The following is a 12,271-nucleotide window of genomic DNA, read 5'->3' as shown; positions in this document are numbered from 1 at the left end:
TATGATGTTCATGACAGTAGCTATGATTTTTCTTTTTTTTGTTGTTCCTTTTGGCTGTGCCACGCAGCATGTGTGTCCTAGTTCCCCGACCAGGGATTGAACCCGTGCCCCCTGCAGTGGAAGCACGGAGTCTTAACTGTTGGACCACCAGGGAGGTCCAATAGCTACAGTTTTTCAAGAGGCACTTAGTATGCACCAGGCACTGGGCTGAATGTTTGCACACCTTGCCTCTTTTCACTCACAGCGTCCCCGCAGCAACTCCAGGCTATGACACTGTCATCTCCTCTCTTACTAATGAGGATACTGATGCTTAGAGAGGTCGGCTGCCCAAAGTGACCAGGAAGAGGCAGCATTCATATCAGCGTCTGGCTGGTTCATCAAACCTTACGTCTCTCCTTCCAACAAAAAGGCAGCCTTTCCCGAATTGAATCCCTAGGTCTTAGCCTGGACCGCTGGGTTCAGTGAAGTGCCTCCTCTCCTAATCCAGTCCCCAAGCTTCCCTGGCAACGCTCTTGCCTTCTGCGACACTGTCGCATCAACGCTCCACGCCCCACCCCTGACCATCTGTCTTTGACCCTCTCTTGCCAGCCCCTCTGTCTTCTTCAGCTCCTTGCCCTCAGGTGACCTTGACTCCTCCATGCTCGGCTGCTACCGTGGTTTATGGCTCATCCTTCCAAAAGCTTCCACCACCGCCCCTCCAGGAGCACGCATTCCAAGACTCTCAAATCTCCACGCCCACCCTGATGTCTTCCCAGGAGTCTAGTTTTCATGACCTTCTTTACCTTCTCAGTCAGCACCTCCACCCGGATGTCCCCAGATATTGCTCTCTGCCCAAAACTGAATTCTTCGCCACCTGCCCCCCAAAACCCACTTCTCCCTCCCCACGTCCCAAGCCCTATCCACGTGACACCTTCCCCAGCCCCATTACTCACCATTAGGGTCTGGTTTCTACTCCACTGCCTTCCCTTACTTTCGGTCGGCCACCTACCCGGTTAGGTTTTCCTCTAAAAGGTCTTTCACAATCAGTGCCTTCCTTTTTCTTCCCAGTGCTACTAGCGTGGCCCGTGGTCCTACTAGAGACTATGAGGAAATTGGGGTCAGCACTGGGTTTTACTCATCCTCCTGACTTCTAGGACCAGCAGGGAGTGAGACCCTTAGAGGGTGGATATTAGGTTTGGTAAAGTGACTGGGCAACTTCATGCCTATAGTAACCCACGGGCTCCCTTTCTTACCGTTCTCCAGCCTTGCCCTTCCAGCCCATCCTGCATGCTGCCGGCAGACCAGACACAGGTCCCTAAGGGACAGTATTCACAGTAACCCGCCAACTCAAAGGTTCTTCCATGGTTCCCTCCAGTCCTCAAGGCAGAGGGAAAACTCCTCCCTCTTCAGGCGGGGCCCCAATGACATCATTAAGCCATTCAGTGCAAACACTCCCCTCCCCGCCTGCAGAGAAAACACACTGGGCGCCCTGAAGCCTCTGCCCACGCCCTTCTCCTCCCTGATCCCCTAGGGTTCCCACCAGCTCTGCTCCAGCTACAGAAATCTGCCCGTCTGTGAAGCTCCAGCCCTGGTCCCGAGCACCCGCGAAGCCTTCACCTCTCTGATCCAACGTTACTCTAATGACCTGCAGCTTCCATCCCACCCTCAGGCACGTGCTTCCTGACGCTAAGTAACCTCCTCCAATGTGCACAGACTCTGCTTTTAGTCCCGGGATGCCTGGCTGTCAAGTCTGCTCGAGGCGACCCTGCAGACTGGCCAGCAGAGCTGACCTACTAGATGCTTCCTAACCTGGGCAATTTCAGGAGCATCCTCACCACCACCCACCACCTCTCATGTCTGCAGTCACTTAATATTCCAGACGTGCTTCATCTTTTCCTTTAGCGTAACGCTACGTTCCCTCGTAAAACACAAAGACCGCCAGAGAGATAACAAAAGTCGCTACAGAATTCACCCCCATGTCAGCCTAAGTGACTCTCTCCAGTTTCGAGTGAAGAAGCCAAGAGTACCGTGAGAGGAGGATGGGCAGACGAAGCAGGGAACGGACTCACCTCCAGGAGGTGGGAACCAAGGGAAGAAAGAGAGAGTGTTTCACCATGTCACCTGGGACCAACCTCTGCCTGGAAAAAGGCAGGACCAGCGCTCGCATCTGTGGAGGCTGGGAAACCTGACCACACATCCAGCGACCTTCAAAGAGCCCAGACATGTCTGGACACTGCTGACTGATCTCGGGTGCACTGCGAGGCTGGTGGAACTGTCAGGTGGCTACAGCCACACGCTGCTCCAGGCGGTGGCACACAGGGGACCACAAAGAAGGAAGTGGGACGGCGGGCTGATTCGAAAATAGACCCAAACTCTCACATGACCCCACAGCCGCTCCATTTACCTAAGCAGCGCCTTCTTTCCCCTCCTGCAGGCCGTGCCCCCCCAGACTTCCACGTGGCCCTTTCATGACATCTTAGCCCTTCCGAGCAGCTGCGAACAGTCATTTCCACCATTTCCAATCGCCCTCCGTGGCAGCCACGCTAACATCTGCACACAGGTGATTTGCCTGGGCCCAGCACCTTGGTGTAGAGGGCAAAGCACTCAGCCATGGGGGATGTTTATCAGGAAGTGGTAGGTCGAGTGGGGCGATCTGCCTTCCAAGGGACAAAGGCAAAAGTAACCAAAGTCATCAGCACAGTAAGAGTCACTTCCTTCCTGAGAAGTCTGAGGAGGGGTAACAGCCTCCTCTGGGGAGTTACAAACCCAACAGGGAAGGCAGCATCCCTAACCTCACTCAGCCTGCTCCGGCTCCAGGTTCAACAGCCACCAAGTTCTCCAAGAAGGCAGCCCTATGCATCCTCCCACCGACTCCAAGTCATCCCCAACTCGGCCCTGAGAAATCGGAGCAGCCCTCCTCTTCCAGGTGACAGCACAGAGGCCGCGGGCCCGGGGCTCCCACCTCGCCTGCAGCACCTAGAGCTCCTTTACTGCACCCATTCCCTGGTTCTCCTTCCTGCTTGCCCCAGCCCGTGCCCTGCTCCCTCACCTGCTCCAAAAGCCCCAGATCCTCTCCCCGCACTAAACCACCCCCCCCCGCCGCGAGCCCCTAACTTCATCCTTCCTGTCTTCTGACTCTTCCAACGGGCGGGTTTAGCAGCTGCTCACCGCAACCCGCGACACGCAGGAAGGGAGACGGAGCCTGCGTACAGACATCTGTGCCCTGCGGTCGGAGGTGAGGAGGGGACGAGATGGGGCTGAAAGGGACAACAGAGCAGTTTCAAGACCACAACTTCAGCAGGAGTTAACTTCGGGACAATGTGTAATAGTACCACTACTACTACTAATAATAATAATGGATAGGTACCACCTGACGTAGAGACTAATCCAAGGGTTTGATTCTGGAGAGGCAGATCGATCCACAGGAGGTGCAACACAGCCAGCAAGCTGCACCCTGGGGCAGGGCTCCCCAGTCACTCGAGGGACTGGGAGCCCCCAGTACCAGGCCTGCCAGTGCAGTGGTGGAGAGGGCGTGGTGGGCCTGCTGTCCAGACTACAGAACCGATTCCAACCCCTTTCTGTGCTTTTCTTCACAGAGGGAAGAACTGCTCGGTCACCTTGGAGTTAGGTTAGAGGGGAGTTTGTCCTAACTGCCCCTCCACTTTGAGACCACCGGACAGGGCTGATATTAACTAGTAAGTACCAGTAGCACCTGTTCTAGTTGTTAAAAAAACAATTGCTTCTGTTACTAAGTAGCCAGTTTAAGCCCATGAGCAGCCCCTCCTAAAGCTCCATTGGCCTGGTCCCCTCCCCAGGCCCAGCCCACAATCCAGCAACTGAAAGGTTAATGCCTGCCTCAGCAGGGTGGCCTTCAAAACCCAGCTCCCTCCAGATTGGGTCTGTTCTGATTGGTCAGGGCCATTCCAGTGGCTAAATATTTTGAATACAGCCCCTGCTAACAGACCACAGGCAACCTGAGAAGCCAGCACTGGTGGGGGGGGCGGGGACCTGGTCAGAGGACCCGGTGGATTTCACTCTCTCCTTCCTTTCTGGATGAGCAAAAAGCAGCAGCTACCCCGTACCTTCGCTTTTGCTTCTAAGGAGCTAGTTTTCGAGCATCCTTAGAAGCAGCCATCCTGTCCCGGAAATGAGCTAGGGATCACTAGAGTGGGGAAGAAGGCAACCAAACACAACTCTCCAAGCTAAAGGTACCTAACCAACAGGAAAGCCTTGCAGGCTGCCTGATTCCTGCACCCGCCTCTTCCTCCCTGGGGCCCAGGGCCATCTCAGGTCTAGGCTTCCTCCAAATCAAACTGTCCGGGTTCTACTGCAGAAACAAAGCCCCAGGGCAGACAGCTGGGAAAACAAATCAGGAGCCACAGCAGTATCAGCTGCCCTGGTTTTCGCTTCTAGACCAGTACAGACTGGAGGGAAGGGGGGGTACACATGCACACGCAGGTACACACGTGTGCGCACACACTGGTGATACCCATGAAACCAAGACTTCAGCAGCTGCCCTGGAAGACCTAGATTAGACCCCAGTGCAAGCCCCAGTGGCCCTGGGTAACATTTTTGCCACCTATGAATCAGGCAACTTATTTGGCAGTTGGCAGATTCTTTGGGCTTTAACCTGCCCTTGTTTGTCTAGAAATCCTGCCTGGCCAGGACCTGGCCTGCTTGATTATGCAGTTCTGCCCTGAGAATGACATTGTGTCACCGACTCCCAGCTAAGCAGAAAAACAGTCCCCGGCTGCCTGTCACGCTGCAAAGACACCCAAGCGCTGCATCTCCCAGCCCTCCTGTAGCGCAGCCATGGTCCCAAAAGACAGCCCCACGCAGTCACGGCAGGTGACGTCCTTACACGCTTGTTGTCCGCAGGACTGTGGTAGAACTGGGCGATCACAGCTTCGCTGCTGTTCCCCTCACCAAAGTTCAGCTTCTCTGAGATTCTCCTGAATGATCTTCCGTAGTCGTAAGACACGTACACCTGGAAGATGGAGGCGGGAAAGAAGGAAAGGATCGGTGAGCAAAGTGGCAGAAAGGCGGCTGCCTCCGCCTCCACTTGCAAACGCGTCCCCTGCGTCCTGAATGTGGTTCCCAAGGGTCCTTGATACCATGAAATTACAGGTGTGAAGACAACCCACAAAGGAGAAGCAGGCCACCTCTGTGTCTGTCCCCAAGCCGGTGGCCTCTTTTCTGAGGCCACAACAATTCCCTGGAGGGGGAGACACGCAGACAGAAACCATGATAAGCGCCTCACCACGGCCGGGTTGAGTGTTTAACAAATTACATCCAGAGGCTGAGAAAATGTGATTGTCTGAGGGGAAGGGATTGAGAATTTGTTTTGCCATCTGTTGAAATGTCCCCCGAAAGTAATCTAATTCTCATCCCTTTGCTGGGGAGTTCTCTCCTTACAGCATTCCAGATGATTAAAAAAAAACAAAAACAAAAACAAACCCTCATGGGTTTTCACACAGTAGCCCCAGAGATGAAAAAGAGAGCAGTGCTAAGTGATTAAATATGCGCAGAGGCTGCACAGAGGGGTCCCAGAACCCCCCTCCTCCAGCACCCTGACCCTGTAACATGGGAGATTCTGAGTTTAGAGGAACAGCAGGTGGGGGGGGCCATGCAGTTGCCAACGGTATTTACTTCTCTCCTGCTTCCGGGTCTCTGGCTCCCCGGTAACCACAGGTATGAAACAGAAGAATAACTTGTGCACTGAGCGTCTACCAGGTGCCCGGAGGCTACCTGAAAGCCATCACACCTCAAGAAAGGGATGGAAGAAATGGAAGCTGTCAGATAATTTGTCCGTAGACTTTAATACCTAGGCACTGTGAAATTAATACAGTCAGTGGGTTAAAAATGAGCCTGACAGATGAATATAACACTGTAATGTCAATACTATGAATAAAATACTGAGTTAGAATTGGGGAAAGCGTTAAAGTAAAAGGACAGGTGAATCCCAAGAAGAATGGGAACTCGGGACGAATCCCATCCACTCAGCAGCAAACACGTTCTGAGGGGTTCATGTGAGCCAGATACTGCGCTAGACACCAGGCATACAAAGACACGGCCCCTCACACAATGGGCATGTAAACATGTCACTGCTGGTAAACGATGCCCCCACGTGAACAAGGAACTACACGATGTTTGTGCAAAGAAAACTGAGCACACGTGCGGGTTATTAATATTTATTAGATGCCGAGGTTGGAAGAGCACAGATAGAACCTCTGCCAATATCTGGAAGAATTCCTGTTACAAACACACACGCTTAAGCACAGCACGTGTTCCCCGACTACCAAACACACGGTAAGGGGCTGCCACAGAAACAGCTTCCTAAATTCAGCAGGTTGAGAGTTCACAGATCATTTGAGTGGTAGGAAGACCAAGCGGTACTTTCTCACTTCCATCCTCCAGGCCAAGAACAGACATGAAGTGTTCCTTGTGACATTCAAAGTCACACACAGCAAACTGACGGCTTCTCCAGAAGGGAGCTCAGGCCCCTTCCAACCCTAGCATCATCCCCTACATGGATAATCCACTCCGAGTTACCTCCTCAGAGGCACAAGTGTGATAATAAGCTCACATTGGGGCAGCATTTTTCAGTAACAATACTCTTTTGTATACATCAACTCTCTTCATCTTTAAAAACCCCGTGAGTGGGTCTCTCCTTGGCCACTTTCTGTGGACCTGGAACATAGCAGGTGCTCAGAAAAGAATTCTGAAATGAATAAATTTCATTATAAACCACAGCATGAGTTCTGTAAGTGAACAAAAGAGAGTGAAATGAATAGATCCCTGACTCAGTGAACAACTGTTTACATTTAAGAGATAACAAAACTCAGAGAAATGAACGACTAGCCCAAGGTCATGCTGCTAGAAACTGACAAAACTAGGCCGGGCTCCTCCAAGCCCAAGTTCAGCTGACTTTCCACTCTCTCAAGTCAAAGTTCTGGGTGAATGTTCTCCTCTGCACGCTTACATTTCTCTGCTAAAGAGGAAGATCACGCACCAAAGCTACAGCCCAGGCACTGGAAAGGAACACTGGATGGAGAGAGAAAACACCACCTTGAACGAAGCGCGGGGCCTTCCGCAGACACCCCGCCACACCTCTGCATCACCCACTGGTGCTGGAGGTGCGGCCACCCCCAAAACCAAAAACCTCGCCCTTCTCATCTGTAAGCAAACTCCATCCCTTTGGGGCTTATACTAAACAGAAGTGAGGAAGGTATGTGAGGGTCCATGCTACGCCTGAGGCTCTCAAACTGCTCATCAGCCTTGCTTCCTGTCTCCAGGCTGGACAACTCCACACGGTATTTTGATCCTATCCTCACAATTCTTATCCCTATTTGATCAACAAATCAACAGGGCAAAGGCAAGCCTGGGGCTGTGCACAGCTATCCACCTTCCTCCACAGTGAAGAGCCCTGCAAGGGCCTCTTCCAGTGTTCAGACAAGGCCAAGTGGGCTGATGACCTCATGGCCTCCACACGGCACCCCCGTTGGTACATTCTGGGTCAGGGTTTCTCTCCCTAGCATGCTGACTCACTCACTGCCCACAGTGAGCTCCAGGTGAACTGAGGCAAACGCCCCCAGGCTCACTCATCCTGGGCTTCTACCGTTTGCTTTGCATCCAGACACAGGTTTCTGCACTAGTCTTCTCTGGCCTCCACAGGACACTACTCCCTCAACTAAATAAAGAAGGAAGGAGTTTCTCTTTTTTTTTTTTTTTTTTAATTAAAGTATCGTTGATCTACAATACTATATGAGTTTCAGGTAGACAACATAGTGATTCGATATTTTTATAGATTATACTCCATGTAAAGTTATTACCAAACAAGGGCTATACTTCCCTGTGCTGTACAATGTATCCTTGTAGCTTATTTACTTTATATACAGTAGTCTGTATCTCTTAATTCCATACCCAGTTTCTAAACTGCCAAAAGTTGCTAGTTAGATCAGTCTTTCCTCTAAAGAGGGTCCTTCAAAGTGAACGGTTTTAAATTATTTCCCCTGTACTTCAAAACCATAAATAATAACGAGGAGGAGGAGGGGAGGGGGAAAGGGGTTAAAATGTCCAGAAAACAGCTCCGTGTCTGGTGCTGTTCTAAGTACTTTACACCCGTACTTCTCAAACTGTAACATGCCTACAAATCACCCAGCAGGACACAGGTCAAAATGCAGACTCAGATTCAGGAAGTCTGGGGTGAGATTAGAGATTCTGCAGTTCTAACCACCTCCCACAAAACCCGCACACTGCCGGTCTGCAGACCACCCTTTGGGGAGCAAGATTTTACAAGGACTATCTCACTGATGGATGAGAAAACCAAGGGGAAATGAAGGAATTGGCTCAAGGTCAGACTGCTGACGGATGGTGGAGCCAGGATTCAAACCCACGCATCCTGCTCTCAGACCTGGGGCTCAGCTAGACTCCGGCTCCCACAGGCTACAGGCGCGGGCCCTGCTCCCCTGCCAATCCCCAGGGGCACCAATCACACTGTCACACCACGCTGGGTACAAGGGCAGTGAGTCCTACCGTTCTTGAGGCCTCCCCTGGTTGATTCTGATCTTCTGGTAGACACTATCTCTGGAAAGCTCTTTGGTCAATTATGTGGCAACTGAGTACTTGGTAAAATAGTCAGGAGGGTGCAGAAAGGAAGAGGCGGGGACAGTCAAGATAAACACCACCTTCGGTTTCCTTTCATCTACAGACTTATCACAGAAAAAGACAGGTCCTGCAGGAGCCATGCTTCACGGACTCACACTGGCTACAAGTTCATGAGGATATTCTTTTTTTTTTTTTTTCTGTTTAAGAGCAAATCTTCCGGGATTCCAGCTTCCAGATCCATCCCTTTTTTATATACTGAATATGTATGAGTTGGCCGTTCTCCAACTCACACAGTTCCTAATTTGTATAGGTTCTGTTCCTTTTGGATTGCTGACAGGGCCCTGTGAACCGTGCTTCCAGCCTTTAAAGAAAATTTAGATGGTTACTACTCCAGCACCACCTACTCCTGCCTCTGAGTCAGAATTTATTTTTGCATTAACTTTCCACATGAGAGCATCTCAGTTTCATCTGCCAGTTCTTTAATGTAGCTTCTGCATTGATGAGGGAAATCTCTGCCGTCCCAATTTATTATCTCCAAGCACGAAGTTTCCTTTCCACTTAATCTTAGCATATACTTCATTCCAGAATAGTTTATCGTTTCAAATGTTCAATGGGTTCTTAGTAAGAATCACCCAAATATTTAGGCAGAGTGAGAATTGGGTTTGGATAGACTGGCAATATCTGTAGGGTGACCAACCTTCCTGGTTCATCCAAGACTGAGGAGGGTCCCAGCATATAGGACTTTCAGTGCTAAAACTAATGTTGGTCACCATGGCAACACTGTACCCTCACGCAATGAGTACATGATGGGGTTTTAGCCCCAACCTTGCCCCAGACATGCTGAGTGACCCCACACAAATCACTGAATGCCTCTGGGCTCCTGTTTGTACCACAAAACAGTAAAGAGATAGGTCTTCGCCAAAAATGCTATCTGCACAAAGAATTTTTAAAATACATAAAAACCCTAAGGAGGATTTCTTAATACAGTAGGGCAGAGAGCTGTCTCCTGTGCTCAAAAGAGACGCCTCTGAATACAGGGGCCTACAGACTCTCACAGGCCAACAGTCATCGATACTCTGCCACCTGTGCTTGCCAACCCTGATCGCATTTATAACTGGGCCAAAGTCATGGCCCCAAACAAGCCTAGCCCTGCACCAGGTCACTGCACCCAGACTGGCTGTCAGCTGCAGTGGTTTCCCACCACCACTGCTCAGCACCCACCCTGGACCAAGTTACACATCATGATGGCCAGCCCTTCGTCTGCCCTCCCCAACTGCCCCCATTCAGCCCACTAGAAAACAGCCCCTGGGGTGCCCTCTGGTCCCCTACCTTGGAGCACATCCAAACCAGATGGTGGATACAGAGTGAGGGGCCTCATGGAGACCAAATCCAGGCTCAAGAATTCCAAGTGTGTCCTCTAGGCCGATGGGACGGTGCTAGCAAAGTCATCAGGGGCTTTCCTCTGGCCAGAGTGCACACTGACCGAAGCTCACAACATAGTTTTCTGTCCACAGCCTCACCCTGACCCGAGGCAGGGGCTATTCCTCTTCCCCACAAGGGGAGGTCCAGAGAAGGGGCCACAGACTTTAGACCCAAGGGCTCACTCTGGCCCTCATGTATGTTTTACTTGGCCCACACAGGGTTTGTAAAAGCTATACGTCAGCTGCCAACTTGTAAGACTCAGCAGTTTTCATGTAAAAATCCCCACCTCTGAGCTTCTCTCAAAAAATCAGATCCAGCAGCACTGGGCCCTGCAGGGCAACCAGAGCTGAGAGCCAGTAACAGCCCAGAAGCTCAAAGTCCCTCCACTTCCCAGTGTCTTATACCCTGAGACCAAGTAGCATCCACCACCATGTTCAAATCAAGATACTGGTGGGGGCTTCCCTGGTGGCGCAGTGGTTGAGAGTCCGCCTGCCGATGCAGGGGACACGGGTTCGTGCCCCGGTCCGGGAAGATCACACATGCCGTGCAGCGGCTGGGCCCGTGAGCCATGGCCGCTGAGCCTGCGCGTCCGGAGCCTGTGCTCCGCAACGGGAGAAGCCACAACAGTGAGAGGCCCGCGTACCGCAAAAAAAAAAAAAGATACTGGTGAATGTTTCTTGAACCTGCATCTCTATCAAAAGTGGGAAAAAGTCCCAGAGGGCCACATACTTCAAGAAAAATGGGAGAGACCCTTCCTCCTTGTGGAGGTGAAGAGCGTTATAAACGTGGAGGCAGCTTCGCCCCTGCCCGTTACCCACCTGGCCTCTATCACGGGTCTTTGAGTGTGTGACCCTTGGTCTAATGTCTTCAAAGCACCTAGGCTATTAAACATTGTAAGGTGCCAACTGTGGAAATTAAGAGTCTGAGCGATTCAGATTCAAGGACTCACCCAACTGTAACGGGTTAGGAGAAATCAGCACACGGGAAAGACCCGTTCAGTTCCATCGGGCTCCACTGCCGACGGACAGCTCTGCCCAGGAACGCACTTCCGGCATTCTGCTGAGCAGATGCAACAATCTAGATGACACCCTACCACTGCACAAGTCACCACACATCACATGGGTCTCTTTGCAACACTGACTGCACCACCCTGCGTTCAGCAAATAAGGGATATATGTTATTTTCCAGATTCTCCCAATTACCCAATATTTTGTCGGGCATGATAACCCCGATGGAGGAGAAAAGGGCGTCCTGGGTGCACAGAGAAACGCCCAGAGTGACACCAATACTTACATCGCTGCTCTTGGGCCTCGCCAACGCCAGGCTGTCCCGGGCCAAGGCCACGATGACGTTGCTTTTCTCTCCGGCCCAGTGCACCACCATCTGATTGTGGGAATCATTCAGACTAACCTGAAAGAGATCAAACCAACACAGAAATTACGACCCGTGATGAGTGACAGCCACCAACTTTCTAAAGCAAGACTCTCTCCCCCTCTGTCATGACTAAGTGCTTACACTTGGAGCACCGGGCCAGCGTGGCCTGTTTTTCCCTCTCTGCAGATTCCACCAGACTCAACTTCCCCAAGAAGAAACACTAGCCCTCTGCTGTTTGGCGTTAACTGGATTGCAAAAAATCTTCTTCTCAGGCTCTCATTGGCTTAACCAATAACGTGGCTTATTTTTGTCCTTTGTGAAATCAACCTCTGGTTATTCTCATCCTTCCTCCATACGTGGGACATGCACTCTTCAGATATGAAACCAAAACACTGAAGCATCTTCCTCATTTAAAAAAGGGACACAAGCCAGAAAGACCACATTGCTTTCAAACTTCTGTTCAGACTGGTTCTCTCTGGCCTCCAGGTGACGTTGCTTATCCTTAGCTCATAACAAGGAGGAACAAAAGGAAAACATCAGCATTATTTAGTTCGTTTTGAAGTATTCCAATTAAGGAAATATTTTCCAGGACTCCACAGAAATGACCTTTGGTTTATTGCGAACAGTAGTTCCCAGGCTTCTGGGTTTGGTAAACCACTAAAATGGAGATGAATTAGGCAGGCCAACAGAAGATTGGTCGGCCACCTCTATTTTGCCAGGTAAGAACATTAATGAAAACAGCCACCATGTCAGAGCATGGCTGGCTTTTCTCTGGATCTCTGTCCCCGGCCTCCTAGGACACAGCAGACTGTTGGCCCAGGCCTTACGATGGGGTGTGGCCCTACATGGCCCTGTTTTCTTTCCCTACCCACAGGCTGCATTCAGGACC

General features: G+C 51.1%; 1 protein-coding gene across 1 annotated transcript in view; it reads right to left on the bottom strand.

The window, feature by feature from the left end:
• Positions 1-12,271, bottom strand: part of SORL1 (sortilin related receptor 1) — a 159,341-nt gene that overhangs the window by 130,943 nt on the left and 16,127 nt on the right. Inside the window, exons 2-3 of the mRNA XM_060104032.1 lie at positions 11,302-11,418; positions 4,841-4,966 (exon numbers count right to left, since the gene is read on the bottom strand). Of these exons, the coding sequence (XP_059960015.1) occupies positions 4,841-4,966; positions 11,302-11,418 (243 nt within the window). The remainder of the gene's footprint in view (positions 1-4,840; positions 4,967-11,301; positions 11,419-12,271) is intronic.

Source organism: Mesoplodon densirostris, chromosome 7 (assembly GCF_025265405.1).
Source record: "Mesoplodon densirostris isolate mMesDen1 chromosome 7, mMesDen1 primary haplotype, whole genome shotgun sequence".
NCBI classification, from domain to species: domain Eukaryota; kingdom Metazoa; phylum Chordata; class Mammalia; order Artiodactyla; family Ziphiidae; genus Mesoplodon; species Mesoplodon densirostris.
This window is presented reverse-complemented; position numbering and strand designations above follow the sequence as displayed.